General features: G+C 31.6%; 1 protein-coding gene across 1 annotated transcript; it reads right to left on the reverse strand.

The window, feature by feature from the left end:
• Positions 1-394: 394 nt before the first annotated feature.
• LOC143062049 (neuroligin-4, X-linked-like) lies at positions 395-11,495 on the reverse strand. The gene is made up of 11 exons (XM_076233898.1): positions 11,310-11,495; positions 8,284-8,442; positions 7,660-7,804; positions 6,463-6,648; positions 5,746-5,888; positions 5,298-5,430; positions 3,541-3,618; positions 2,847-2,905; positions 2,013-2,151; positions 1,305-1,440; positions 395-626 (listed from the first exon to the last, which is right to left on the reverse strand). Exons 1-11 carry the CDS (start codon positions 11,493-11,495, stop codon positions 422-424), a joined length of 1,569 nt encoding a protein of 522 aa, XP_076090013.1. The 3' UTR covers positions 395-421.
• Between the last annotated feature and the right edge of the window lie 3,861 nt (positions 11,496-15,356).

Here is a 15,356-nt window from a genome sequence, read left to right on the forward strand (position 1 = left end):
ATTGTAAACTTTCGATGTCTATGTAGCAACATTCTAGGCAGAAGCGCCTGCATACGGATTATATATCTTTAAATCGATACGATATTCCCTGGTTTTTAGTGTGGTTCGTGTTGCTTAGTCTTTAGTTTTCTATGTAGTGCTTCTGTACTATTATTTGTTTGTTTGCCTTTTTCTTTGTCATGGCGTTGTCTGTGTATTTATGATATATGAAGTTGATTGTCCCTCTAGTAAGCAGTTATGCATCTCAATCATTATGATATAGGTTTTGGAAGCAAAATCACTGATCTCAAATTTGCATTGAAAGGGATTATTGGTATATGATGATTTTAAGATAATCAAAGAAAGAACAAAACAAATGTTATTTGATAGATTACATTTAATTCTTCATCATGTCGTTGTTGCTTTGATATACAAGACTGTTCTACATATAACCTTGGTTTTTTTTATAGTTATAGTGACATTTGAAATTAAAGGGATACAAATATTTGTACCAAAAGTCAAGTTTTGGTTGTTTAAAATTGATTTCGTTGGTAATAACTGTTTTGCCGTTGACATAATTTAGTTTGTTGATAGATTTTTTCTCCGAATTGTACTTCTTCAATCTCAAATCACAGGATCTCCAGTTTCTAGAATGCATTGAAGAACAAGTATATATGTGTAATCAATATTTTTTTCACTTATCTATTTGCTGTTTATATATATTTCTTTTTTATGTCTAATTTTTGCTATTTTAACTATTAGATTTATTAAAACCTATAGCGCAGATATACATTTATACAGACAGATTTTTTGGGGTTTTTTTTTCCTTTGACGCATACTTTTTTGTGTCAGTTTGCTGAATTGTGTTACATTCAATGTTCCATTGTGCATCCACTGTTAGCCGGAATTTGTTGTTTAAGGTAAGTTAGTTACCCCCATTTTAACGTAGTAAACAGTTTATAATGGATTGTCCTCCCATAGAGGTCATATTAATGACTTATATCGATATTTATTAATTTCACTCAAACTTTATCCGAAACAGCCCTTCGAAGTATGCATTTTCGGGGAGAAGATATTTTGGAATGTAAGACAAATACGTTTTACAAAATTCTTATATTATCCAATTATTACATTGCACACACTAATTTACTAATTTTCACTTAGTAGTAATACCTTACATAATCATTGGTTGAAGGTGATCGGTTGATTAAAACACTCAGTGGAGAGAAAAAAACCACAACGTTGTCTTGCGTGATAATGTTTGCCAGCGTGTGTTAATCTACCCTAACACCTTCATCCAAGGGCAGTGTGTTTTAATATCATACCCTTTTTTGACAAAATTGCTGATAAGTTGCATCGTCCTTTTAGAAACCTCTGCATCACGTGGTGTATATGAGAACTTTGGATGTCCTACTGTCGGTACACCAAATACATAAAATATATCCCATCCATGTTGTACTCCTAGTAACAAAATAACCAGAATTATAATTTACACTCAATCTCATAAGTAGGATAATTTTCTATTCAAGTTTAAAAAGCACTATTAAAAATGTTACTTCAACTGATCGGGCGGAGCTTGTGTTTTAATTTGCATAAGGACAGTCTATTTGAAGATGTGTGTGATAAGGATGATTGCCGTTATAATACTAATTGAATTATAATCACTAATCAGTGTCCCCATTGCATATACAAAAGAACTGATTGTATGATATGGGACGAATAACTGGACACTTCATTGATAAGCGTATCCCAAAACTTCTGTCTATAGATCTGAATTGAGCGAACTTCTTAAACTCCGCCCAGTGAAATAAATCAAGTAATACCATTCATTCAAAAATACTAATCTTTCGAGCTTTTATGAACATAATTGGTCTTTCACATCAGCTGCGTTATATCTAAGAATAAGGGAACATCAATTTAAATCATACAAAGCGGGACTAACTTGCAAAAACGGGATAGTGAACGATACAGCATAGCCAGGTTAACTAATGTACACTTATGTTTGCTTTTACTAGTAGAAATTACTGTATTACCTATCCAATCAGGCCCGGGTACGTTTTGAGAAACATAATCAAAACTGAGTGTATAAACGTTCTTCTGCCATGTAGACATCATGTCTGCTAGTTTCATCATTGGCGCAAAGATTCCTAAATCTGCCCTGACTTGTAAGGCCTGAAATAATAATACGTTTTTGGGTATAATTGATAAATCAATTCACTATCAAATCTTAATATCAGACGATCTTTTCCCTACATTTGCGTAATTGCTCTAAAGATTCTTTTCTCTAACTTTTGTGCTACTTTCATATTTCTTGAGAGGTGTGAGAAAAATGTTTTTCATCACTAGTGAATATCTATTCGCAGCACACGATTGGTCGAAATTTAATTATGACGTTAAATTTTCTTCAATTTCTTCTGAATTTCATACTGTGACGTCCTTAAAAAAGGTGACCATGCCTGGTGACGTCACATATAAATGACACAACTGTCTGAAAACCTTTGAAAAGGGATGATAAAAATCGTTAGGGGAACATATTCCAACCACTATAACTCTTGTATTACGATGCTTCTCCACTCTTAACAGTTTGATTTTGATTATTTATAAAGCTCGACAAGCCTCGTGCTTTTGATATTAAAATTTAACTGTCTAGAGGGTGGACATATCGTTACACACTTTTTGAAGTGATTGAATCTATATTTTCAAAATTTGTTCTTTATGGATATTTTTAACATTGATATGTGCATGTTGTTATCAAAACAAAAATGTCCTACAACATTTATTGACGTCACAATTTCCGTTCGCAGGTAAAGCAATGACACGACTCTGTTGTTCCAATAAAATATGTCTATGATATTGTGTCAACTTACTGGAGGATAACTTGATAGATTCAGTCTTTCCCAGATTTTTATTTCTTTTTTCACATTATCTACAAATTAGATATGCTTGATAAAAAAAAACATATCTAATCAAAACAGAATTTATTTCAACGGTTTTTGCTAGTTTTTTTTTTTGTGTGTTGTGTTTATTTATTTATTCTACATATTTATTCAAAGATGTCTATTTATTATGTTTAGCATTTGTTGTTTTTACTTCAAACATGCGTATCTGGTTCATTAGAAATGTAACCGATTATGTTATTCTATCGAGTACGACTTATAACGGGATTTTCATTTCAAGATTTTCTCGAATTTTAGTTGTTCTAAAGTTTATCGGTTCAATCATTGTTCAGGTAGTAATTTTGAGATAATCCTTTTTTTTTTTTAATTTACTGCTCATTTGTCAAGACAATCAAAAGAATTGACAATGATTTTTAAGATATCATGTATTCTCAATATTATTCAAGTATTTTTCATACATGATATCTAATTGGAATTGGTTTGATAGAACGTTGAAAACCCTATTAAGTGCATTAAATTACGTAGTGCTTTGTAAAATTAGAAACGTTTTGTGTTGAATTATTAAAAATTCACATGAAAAAATCATGGCTGATAATCCAACACCACGCCATTTTCCATTTGTCATCTATTTTCCATTAACCTAATAAATAATTATCTAAAGTACCTGCAAAATCAGGTTTTTCTGCAAAAAGATTCGGCCCGTAAAATCCGAGTGCCTGGTCTAAATTTGGTTCTCTGAATGCTGAAATGTAGCGGGAAAATAATTCCTAGTTTAAATTCATTGATTTTTACAGTTTTAATCAGATCTTAACATATAATACGTTAACACCTTTCATACGTTTATTCATTGTATGTACGATTTCAACGTATGTAAAATAAGGCAGTACATCATCAACAGTGTCTTTCTCGGTAAATATCTTGGGAATACGCCTGTACCAAGTCAGGAATATGTCAGTTGTTTTGAAGTCGTTGTGATTCTTGATAAAGTCGAGCGTTTTGTTTTCGACTGGTTTTATAGAATATTTGGAATTTTCCTTCAAGTTCGGTAATTTTTCTAATAAATTTTAATGTCTATATCTTGTTTTTCTTTTTTCTTTTAGGAATTTGAATTCATGACAGTTGTGAAACCGAAAAATCTAATGTATTTGATAGTCCTTTAGCAAGTAGTATACTGTGGATTCATTTATTTTCGTTGGTACCAATTTTGGTGGGTTAAGGAAAATAGTCCTGGATATTTATTTTCGTGGTTTTGTTGAAGTCTGCAGATACGCCTACAGAAAATTTGTTAGGCGTTTAACATTTAATTTCGTTGTTTATCTGTACCCATGAAATCCACGAAATGATATCCAACAAATAATAATGAATCCACAGCATGCCGAGTGCTCTAATAATGACTTGAGGATATTGTCTCCGTAAATAAAAACTGACGCAAGAGAAAAAAAATCTCAAAACATTCAGCACTGATTGGAAACAATTTCAGTTGACAATGAGGGTCGGTTGAAAACAAAACTTTACGACAAAAGAGATGATTTCAGCTTTCCAATTGTGAACTTTCCATTTCTAAGTAGCAACATTCCAGCAGCACCTGCATACGGGGTATATATCTCCCAATTGATACGATATTCCCGTGCTTGCATTTCCTATCATGATTTTCATGATAGAGGGTTACTGCTCACAAGGAAGCTATTAAACCAAGAGTTCCAAATGGTGAAGTTGAAATCATCCCTTCGTAAATTTTACGGACGCCATCACGAGTTGGTTGACCGTTATGGAATAACCTTTTCACAAATGATATCGGATATGTTCCTTACGTCGTAACTACAATCCCCTTCCCTTTCATGAATATGACCTACCGAATTAGACTATTTACCGGATTTGTAATCACATAAGCAACACGACGTGTGCCACATGTGGAGCAGGATCTGCTTACCCTTCCGGAGCACCTGAGATCACCCCTAGTTTTTGGAGGGGTTCGTGTTGCTTATTCTTTAGTTTTCTATGTTGTGTCATGTGTACTATTGTTTTTCTGTTTGTCTTTTTCATTTTTGGCCATGGCGTTGTCAGTTTGTTTTGGATTTATGAGTTTGACTGTTCCTTTGGTATCTTTCGTCCCTCTTTCACAAATAAGTTTTGTGAACACATGAAACTCCTATATTTGTTATCATGTTTACCTTATGTTGTGCAAAAAAGAATGTTTTATATACAAAATATAAAATAAAATAATTGTATTAGATGTATGTTTACTTATAATAAGTTATCTTGATTGGCTAACAGCAATCTTGCGTCACTATGAAATTAACATTCATTTCAAAATGTATTTCATTTGTAGATGTATTTTTGTATGGATGGAGGAAAGGATAGATAGATGGAGGACAGAAAATATACATGATGCCATTTCAGTAGTTTTTTTAAAATACATACTTGATATATCTAATGGGTGCCCTTCATCCCTTGCCATCATCAATAACACTGGACCAGGGTGGAATTTTCCACAAGTATACAGTTTTTCTGGACTGCCTTTTAGAAATTCCCCATCAATTACAACCCAATTAATCTATTAAATTATAAAAAGTAATAAGTAAAAGGTTAAAAAGTATGTACATACTCGAAAGTTTCCTAAGAAAAAATAAATACATATACATGTATTGTGCAAATGTGCATGCATCTAAAGCCAAAGTAAACAATATTTGTGTACGGTTAAAATAATGAAGAAAGTTTAGCGATATGTGTTGTTAGAACTTTACATCGAACTGCAAAGGAGTACAAATATAACGAAGTTAACAGAATTCAAACGTTATATGTTGTCTCCTTTCCAACATTATATTTAGCTACTTTTAAACAGGAACTTATTAACCAGATCATTACTCACCTGTTGTTTCTCTGTAGTGATCAGACTGTAACCTGGTCGACAATTTTGAGGAATATTTGAGACTCTACTGGTTGTTATACACTTTGAAAGAAACCAGTGCGAAATCGGTGCGCCACTATGGATTATTGAATTTCTAAATAACCCTGTGAGAGTGGATACAAGCATATATGAATAAACACTTATTAATGACAATAAAACATATCATTATTTTGTATAATTACATATCTGACTGCGTTTGATAACATGGATATTTAGATGATTATGTTAAGATATAAAAATTTAAAAATGAAGCCATAATCAGAGCCATATACTTTATGCCTAGTCTGTCGACAATGTAGGCATCTAGAGTATAAATAGGAGTGAAAACATTGAAAATGTACTCTAATTTGAATGACACATAGTCTATCAACAATTAGGGTACATTTTAATAAATCAATAGGAGAAAATACAATAAAAATTACTATAATTGGTACGACGCCTAGACTGTCAACAATTCAGGCACAAATAGAAGTAAATCATTTATAATAAACTGCATTTAGAATGACGCCTAGTGTATCGACAAAGCATGCACTTCTTACTATGCACGCTCGGACAGTGATTGTTTTTCTCGGGGTTATAGTGCTCAGGAATGAAACATTTTGTTTGACTTCAGATATTCTAAAGACTGTATATTAAATTATTTACATGGTAGGTATATTTTTCTCATTATTTTCAAACCTTTAGCCAAATCTGATAGTAAGTGAACACCAGCGTTCCCAGCTCCAGCACTATGTCCATATAAGGTAACTTTAGACGGGTCACCATTGAAATACTTGATATTTCTTTGTATCCATTTCATAGCCAATACTTGATCCATAAGACCATTGTTGCCCTTTATACCTTTACTTGGATCGGCAAAAAACCCTGATAATTTATATATAATTTATGGTTATATTCATGTTTTGTATAATCTCAATTTGTTCTTTGTATTTGTCCTGTTAAAGTTTAGAATTGAAATACACATTAAGAACATTTGGCAGAAAACCAGATTTTTGAAGTAGATGTACATGTATCTGGAAAGGTATCTAAAAAAAAACATGTTTAATCCCGCCACAATTTTACGTCTGTCCAAAGTCAGGAGCCTCTGGCCTTTGTTAGACTCGTATGATTTTTAATTTTAGTTTCTTGTGTATAACTCGGAGTTTAGTATGACGTCCATTATCACTGAACTAGTATACACATTTGTTTATGTAACAGCTGAAGGACGTCTCCGGGTGCTGGCGTTTCTCGCTACATTAAAGACCAATTGGTGGCCTTCGGCTGTTGTCTGCTCTATGGTCGGGTTGTTGTTTCTTTAACACTTTCCCCATTTCCATTCTCAATTTTATGTTTTCATTGTTTGTCATTGGAAAAAGTTGTAACCACTAATAGAATTGTGAAATACACTAAAAGGAAAAAAAGAAAACAAATATACCGATGTTAATTTGATAATAAATAAATAAACTGGAATTTAGATGGAAAATAAAACCAAAGACACTCAGTAAAAATATAATAAAGAATGAACAAACTATGTTGAAATACGAAAATAATTTCTAAAGGAGACGATAAGCAATGTTAGAAAGGTAGGGATTGAAACTATGAACTTTAAAGTTGAAAATTGGAAGATTTTTCAGGAGATTAATATGTATAATCGTATCTAAAAGTCACATGCTTTGCTTGCGAAAAGAAACCCCCAAATAGCCAACAAAATAACATTTGTGATGTTCAAAAAACGCTAGATGAATTCTATATTTTGTATTATGATTTATAGCCGTGTGCAAAGTCGTGATTTAAACCACATGATAAGGAAAATTTGTGAATCAGTAAGCGGATATTTTTCCTGAATGATAGGGTTTTAGATTGAAACGTTTGTGTTGATTTATATATACATTATACCTAGATTGCCGAGTCTATAGTTGAAAGTGATGACAATTATTTCTCCATGTGCAGCTAAGATGTCACCATCAAAAACTGCTCCCATTCCTACAATATTGGAACCTCCATGTATGAACAGCAGGATCGGCAGTGCCCTTTTATTGATCTGTTATGACGCAAAACTTATATATAAGATAAAATAAGATGACGTTTATTGAAATAAGCACAATTATGCTATGTCACATTAAAATTTCAACATTATCAAGTTTAAGTAACATGAAATTTATAATAATATATAGTTAGATACATTTTTAAAATACTCCTCACGTTTCATAATAAACTGGTCAAAATTTAAATACCTTTTTTTTTTTTTTTTTAGATTTAACTACAACCTAAATTGTTTTTGTCTTTATGTTGAATATATATCATCCATTTGTGTTTGATATTTATTTGTAGATAGAATTAAAATCGAGTGTTATATTAGTTGTATTTATTAAATAACTATATAATTTTAGACTTAAGTTTTAATTTAGATTTCGTAAATAAAATATCAAGTCATAAATATATTTACAGCATCAGATAAACACTTTAAGTTTGGGTTTCTGAAGCGCTTTTCTTTTTACAATAGACCAAAATAGAACATACTCTTGGTACATAGATGTTCATATATAGACAGTCTTCGTTAAAGTTGTCAAACCCGGGTCGATGAAAATTTATTTGGCTCCGTTGCTCCTGTGGGCATGCTGATGGAAGAGTTGTTGTGTCTAAAATGCGAGGATTCCATTTCATAGGCTTCTGTGGTCTCTGCAAATACAATACAATAAATACAATATGCTTTATTTTTGAAAACACTCCGTCATATTGACATGCGAAACAAGAGGTAAATAGATACAAAATGCATACAATCAAAGAAATACATAAAACAACTTAGAAATGAAATATATAAATAATTACTTTACTTTATATTATAATATTTTCGTTAACTTTGAAACGAATAAAGATACATTTTTAAGTACATTAATATTAACCAATGATAGTTGTCTTTTCATTTTTGCTGCACTGGGATATTTAAAATAGTACTCTGGAAAATGCTGATTTCTGATATTTTTTACTAATATACAATTGCATTCAAATAAATAATGGTATTCAATAACATGTCCTCTCGTCTTTTAGAATATTATACCATCTACCAACCTCTACTGGACTTTTTACATTACAGTATCTTAATTTTGAAATATATTCACGTTCGATTGATGATAATTTTAATAGATAGTTTTCTAAGCCAAAGATTGTTTTAAAAAGTCCATAAAATATTGTAAGAATAATAATAACATATTCGTTTACTCCGAGTATGAACTTATATAGTAAAAGGGTTTATATTCAATAATCTTGCCAGACATAGTACTCTTATCGTAAAAAAAAAAAGTTATATATTAGAATTTTCGTAATAAACAATATTGTTTGAAGGAAAATAATTCATTTGGAGTGATATTGTCTATTCGATTTACCAAAACAATTTATTATTGCAAAGGTAATTTCAATGTTGCTTGTTTTTTTTCTATTTCAAACGCGAAACAAATACAAATCGTAAATGTATTGTGTTATCTTCACATTTACATATTGGTCTTATTCAAAAATAAAAACAGAAGGAATCAGATTGATATGTTAATTTCCAACACAATGTTTTTGTATACCCCTTTATCCCACAAGAAATTAAATATAATCATGCTATAATGCTAGTATGTCATTCGGGTCTTATCGGCATAAAGGGAAAACTAGACACTTTCTTGGATTTTTCACTGAGTTTTTTTTTTTAAATATTCCCCATTTGTTATTCCTTCACTCAAGAGTGGATCTCCCCGTGTGATGATCACCGATGATGAGGACTAATAGTCCATGACCAAAAAGGATATATATCAAGTGCTTAGACTTAAACATATCCTATTCCAATCATCATGCCTATGACTATTTGTGACAGTCGTTAGAAATTGTTATTAGTAATAAAACTTGGTCCGTTTTAATACGTGTTCATTTCTCAATTGGATCGATAACCGATATTCGATTGTGTCGATTGAATTTCCAGATAGTAATGAAACTTTACATATGGTGAAATAAATATCCGAAAATCACACTGTGAAACAATACCATCATTATACCTCTTTTCAAAGTTCATAAATCGATTGAGAGAAAACAAATCCGGGTTACAAACTAAATCCGAGGGAAACACATCAACCATAAGAGGAAAACAACGAAACAACAGAAACGTTGAAGTGCATCAAAAATCAAAAGGACAATGTAAACGAACTATTAGATAACAACTGCCATATTCCTGACTTGGTACAGGACAATTTAAGGAAATGATGGGTTGATCCTGGTTTGTAGCTATCCAAACCTCGCGCTTTATGGCAATGTTAAATATACCGCTAAAATGACAACATCACATTACAGGAATACAGTACAAATAAATGCAATAACATTCAGGACAAGAATACATAAATAAATAACATAGTAGTTCATTTCGACATGTTAACTACAGAATAACAACGATACGTAAAATAATTAAGGACAGTACACAAAAACAGCATAATAGGATTACGAACTGTTCGTCATATGAACGTATCAACGCCACAAAAAATGACGTCACAGGTAAATGTTTAAAAAAAAGACATAAATCAAGATTAGGTTTTGTAATTGCATGTAAAATGCATGTTATTTGGTGTATTTTATAACAGTTACAGTTAGGAATATTTATATAGAATTGTATTATCTAGCTATGTCAGTATTTCTTCTAAATCAAACTGTAAAACAAATAAATCTTGTACATATAGTTGCTTTAATTACTAAAATCATATAAATGAACTGGGTGATCAATAAACGAATAGAAAATGAAAAATAGAATAACAACTACAAACGATAAGACATATAACAATATCCAATCAGAATTACAAATACCACATCATAATTAAATATAAAATGTTGGATAAGCAAATATTCAGACACGTTTATAGCAACTCAGCAAAACTATCATAAAATTCAGACTGCGATCACTTTAAGAAAAGTTATAAACGACTGTAACTAACATTCTAATTAACTGCGAACAAAAGGGGAAATGTGGCTCTTTCGTTGGATTTGTGTGTACTTATACATCTATATAATTTCCAGTACTTGATGTTCAAATTTTCTTCCATAGTCAGTTAATTTGAGATAACTTTTAAATTGTGCGCTTCAACTATTTGCCAGCATTCTTTAATGTCATTATGAAAAAAATGCTCGATAACAAAATCCTACCAATCTTAACATGAACAAACGAATTGCTAGCTTTTTTGTAGTTGTGGGTGTGAATGACTAAATTGCACAACATTTTACCTCCCCTACTTATGTTGTTTGACAAAAGGATGCAAGCTCTCGAAACCTCTATATTAAAAGAAGTGTCATCGTAAAATGATTGCTTTAATTCTTAGAAAAAAAGAGACGTGGTATGATTCAAAATGAAACATCAATACTACAGAGCCAAAACGAAGTGAATTCGCTCTCTTTGAATTATAATCATTTTCACCGGGCTGTGTAACCTTGTTTCAAAATCAGATTATATATCTTTAATTATACTGAGATATCAACTGGTCAGGAAAATTGGTGAAACTGACATTTTTATAACTAAATTTTTGTCCTACCTTGTAGCGTAGATGGCCCGTCGGAGGAGATGCATATGGAACACCAAGATATTCCTCCACTTCTACTTGCGGGACGCGGGTAGTAACTTTTCCGCGAACTTTTCCGTATCGTGTTCTTCTAATGCATGTAGGAAAACAGTAGGACGTACTCAAAACAAAAGTCAAAAAGATTAAAATCTTAGACATTTTGTTCTTTAGTGATTTTTCGTGTTACTTCCTGATAAATGACTGATGAATATTACAGTTATTATATATAAGTATAAATGAAGTTTTTAAATCCAAAAAAAGCATATTGTTTGATGTAATTGTAACATGTGTAAAATTACACGTGATTTTTTTCTGCGACAGGTTTTGTTCATTGAAGAGTAGGATTTGTGAAAATATGTTTAAGAAGTTATATCCTTAAGTAGATTTCGCTATCAATTTAAAATGTTTGACTATAATGTATTATACAAGATGAATGAGTACATTATAAGTTAGATGCAAAAAGCACTTTAAATTAAAGTTTTATACGACAATACTACTGAGAACAAATTGAATGGGTTCTATATAGTAAACTCTCGCCCATGTCGAAACAACAGGCATTCCCTGAAAACTAGTCAAATACCTATAGATCTCAAACGTTTTGCATTTGCGTTGTCATTTTGTGTTCGAATGATAAGTTGGGAAAAACTCTTTGGTATCTTGGACAACTCTCTTCTCTGTATCAGAAACTCGTCAAAGATTCCTGGATTATAATTTTGTACTCCAGGAGCGCGTATAGAATATTCATCAGTGGCGCTCGAAACATCACAGTTTGAATGTCTAGTCAAATGCGAAACTGAATAGTTTCAAGAACGAAATTCATAAACATTGTGCCAATTACGAACAATTAAGCCAATATATGCCTTGTGTGGTTTGAAAATTTTGAAACATTTTATACATTCGTATATGACGCTGGTGTATCTCTATTGGAACAGTCCCCTTTTCCCTAAATATGATTTGTGTATTGTTGTCTTTTTTTATTTTTAGCCATGTCAGATTATTTTCGATGTCCCTTTCGTATCATTCGTATCTATTTTATTGGGGTTTATTCAATTCCCTTCATTATTCTCAACATTAAATTGGAAATATTGGATGCTTATTATTATTACAATTACTGTAAACCGTTCTAGAACAGCAAAATATTGATATTGTGTCATTGTAATGTTCGTAAAACCTTATTATATTACATGTAAGTTTTAATTATTAATCATGATAAAATCTATAAACGTGTTTATACATGCCGGTGTATTTAACTTTGTAAAAAGGGACTAAAAAGGCATGTTAAACATAGGAAATTTACTTTTATATGTCATCCGAAAATAAACCTACTTTATGTTTGTAATTCCATATAATTATATAGAAACATACAAAAAAATCCATTTTACTTTTATTTGTAGGATTTGTCTTAAATCTAGTTCAGTCATTTATATGCATTTTCTTGATCACGTTAGCCTGTGCAGGGAGAATACTTGGGATGAGATTGATTTTACAAAAAGCCAATAATAACTATATAAAAAAAATCGCAGCATGGATGGTTGTTTTTAGCGTCATAAACAGGAATTTAATCTTTTTATTCTTTAGATGCAGAATTTGTTGTTTTCAAATTAATCAAATGCATTACAAAGTCACAGCATCTTTATAGCTATGCAATTACTGAATAGTCAGCTTGACATTCTAATTAGTGCTTATTATGGTAGTTAAATTTTCGTTGTATCTTTAGACGTTTTTTTATCTTTAGTTGGTAAGTGTCCACCGTTTAGTAAATACGAATTCTGAAATTATTAAGAAACTAAGGTTTTAACTCCCACAGGCAAAGTTGGCTTTAGATGAATTTGGCTATTTATTTTTGGTATTTTTGACATATAGCTCTTCAACGGTTTCAGTACTTATACATCTTCGGATTTCAGATGTTTGGCTTTAAGCGTTCCTGATGAAGGTAAATCCATAAAAGCTTCGGACGCAAGAAATTATTAAACGTGTTGTTTTCAATTTTTTTACAAAAATCTTCTCTTCTGCAACTACTGGATCAAATCTTATCCAAACTTGGCCACAATCATCATTAGAGCATCTAGTTTTAAAATGTGTCCAATGACACTGCCTGCCAGCCAAGCTTTGTATATATTATTAAACTTTAAAAGCGTTATAAATAGAGAAAATCTGACATGGCAGAAATGTTCAGAATGGTGAGCTCTATCAATAGTCTTATGTCAAAACTTTCAATGGACTTCTTAAAGCAGTTAATGCTTTTCAATGACAAATATTACCTTTTTACCCCATTTTTGCCTATTATCTTGAAAACTATTATAGATGCAGCGAAACTTAAAATTGCAATAATGATCAGCGAGATAAGATCTACAAATAAGTCTGCATAGTCGAAATCACCAGTCAAATCCTTGTTATAGATATTTCACTTTGGTGACGACTTTAAACCATTTTTTGTGTGTTTGCCTTATTTCTTAAAAGTTACAATAGATAGATAAAAGTTTAGAATAAACTCATCATAGATACCAGGATTGAAATTTAGTATTTGCGCCAGACGCGCATTTCGTCTAGAAAAGACTCCTCAAAGACGCTCAAATCAAAAAAAAATTAAAGGCCAAATAGAGTACGAAGTTGAAGAGCATTGCGGACCAAAAATTCCTAAACGTTTGCCAAATACATCTAAGGTTATCTATTCCTGAGGTAGAAAAACCTTAAATTAGCATAAAAGATTAGCAAGTCAAGATTTTCAATTAAGAGAATATGGAGGAAATGGTCCGTCAACACCTCTTGAATTTTGCCTGATAAAGGTTACAAATTATTGTAGATAAATAAAAACTTTGAAAAACAAAAATGACCAGCAAGACAAAATCTACAAGCAAGTCAACTTTTTCTTCTTAGTAAGTAGACTGTCAATCTCCCTTAAAAGGGGTTTAATTTTCACTTCTTTTGTGTTTTGTGCACAAACTATTAAAGAAGATAGCAAAAAGTTTAACACAAACAGATCAGCAATACAAGATCAACAAAAAACAGATTTTAGTCTATGCAATTGGTACATTTTTATGGCCCACTTACGATAGTAGAGGGGCATTATTTTTTCTGGTCTGTGCGTGAGTCCGTTCGTTCGTTCGTCCATCTGTTCATCCGTTCGTTCGTTCGTCTGTCCCGCTTCAGGTTAAAGCTTTTGGTTAAGGTAGTTTTTGATGAAGTTAAAGTCCAATCAACTTGAAACTCAGTACACATTGTCCCCTATGATATGATCTTTTAAATTTTAATGCCAAATTAGATTTCCCAAATTTAACGGTCCACTGAACATAGAAAATGATAGGGCGAGTGGGGCGTCCGTGACCTGGGGACACATTCTTGTTTTAATAACTTTACATGGTGTTTAGTCTTTAAGAATGTGGTGCTAATGTCGAATAGTTTTATCATTTCTTATTAGACATTTTACGATAAACTTAGTTTATACAACCAACAACTTAACCCCTATATAAAAAGGTTATGATGATGTACAATTGTACTAGGTTAAAATATTGTTTTTTTAATGAAAAAGTCAAGAAAATTGGTTCTTTGATGTTTCCATGTCAGAATTGAAGCTGGTTTCAACTTCATGTTTCTTACTGAGAAGTATGGGTGAGCATCTCAAGCTATTTATAGGTTGTCATAGCACCTTCCTTGGCAAAGATCTCCAGCGCCATTATTTGATATTTCTATCATAGAATTAATTTTGAGATGATATAAGAGATCTTTTTCTTGAGATTGATGTTGACACAGCACCTAGAATTTAGGATTACAAATGTGAGGATTTCAGTTTTCCTTTTGTCAACTTTCCAATCTTGATTAGTATTATACTAAAAATCCAAGCCTAAGTCTGTGTGAAGGTGTTAGAAGTTTTAGTCAGTTTGACAATTACTACGTTTACTCTTTACTAAAAATGAATCCAGCTACAATGTAAGCTGTTGGAGCAAATTACTCAAACTACTATTTCAAATTGGTGTGAATCATGAATTGCTTGGTTGCGATTGTGTGTTAGTGACTCTGTCA

Source organism: Mytilus galloprovincialis, chromosome 2, assembly GCF_965363235.1.
Source record: "Mytilus galloprovincialis chromosome 2, xbMytGall1.hap1.1, whole genome shotgun sequence".
Lineage (NCBI taxonomy): Eukaryota > Metazoa > Mollusca > Bivalvia > Mytilida > Mytilidae > Mytilus > Mytilus galloprovincialis.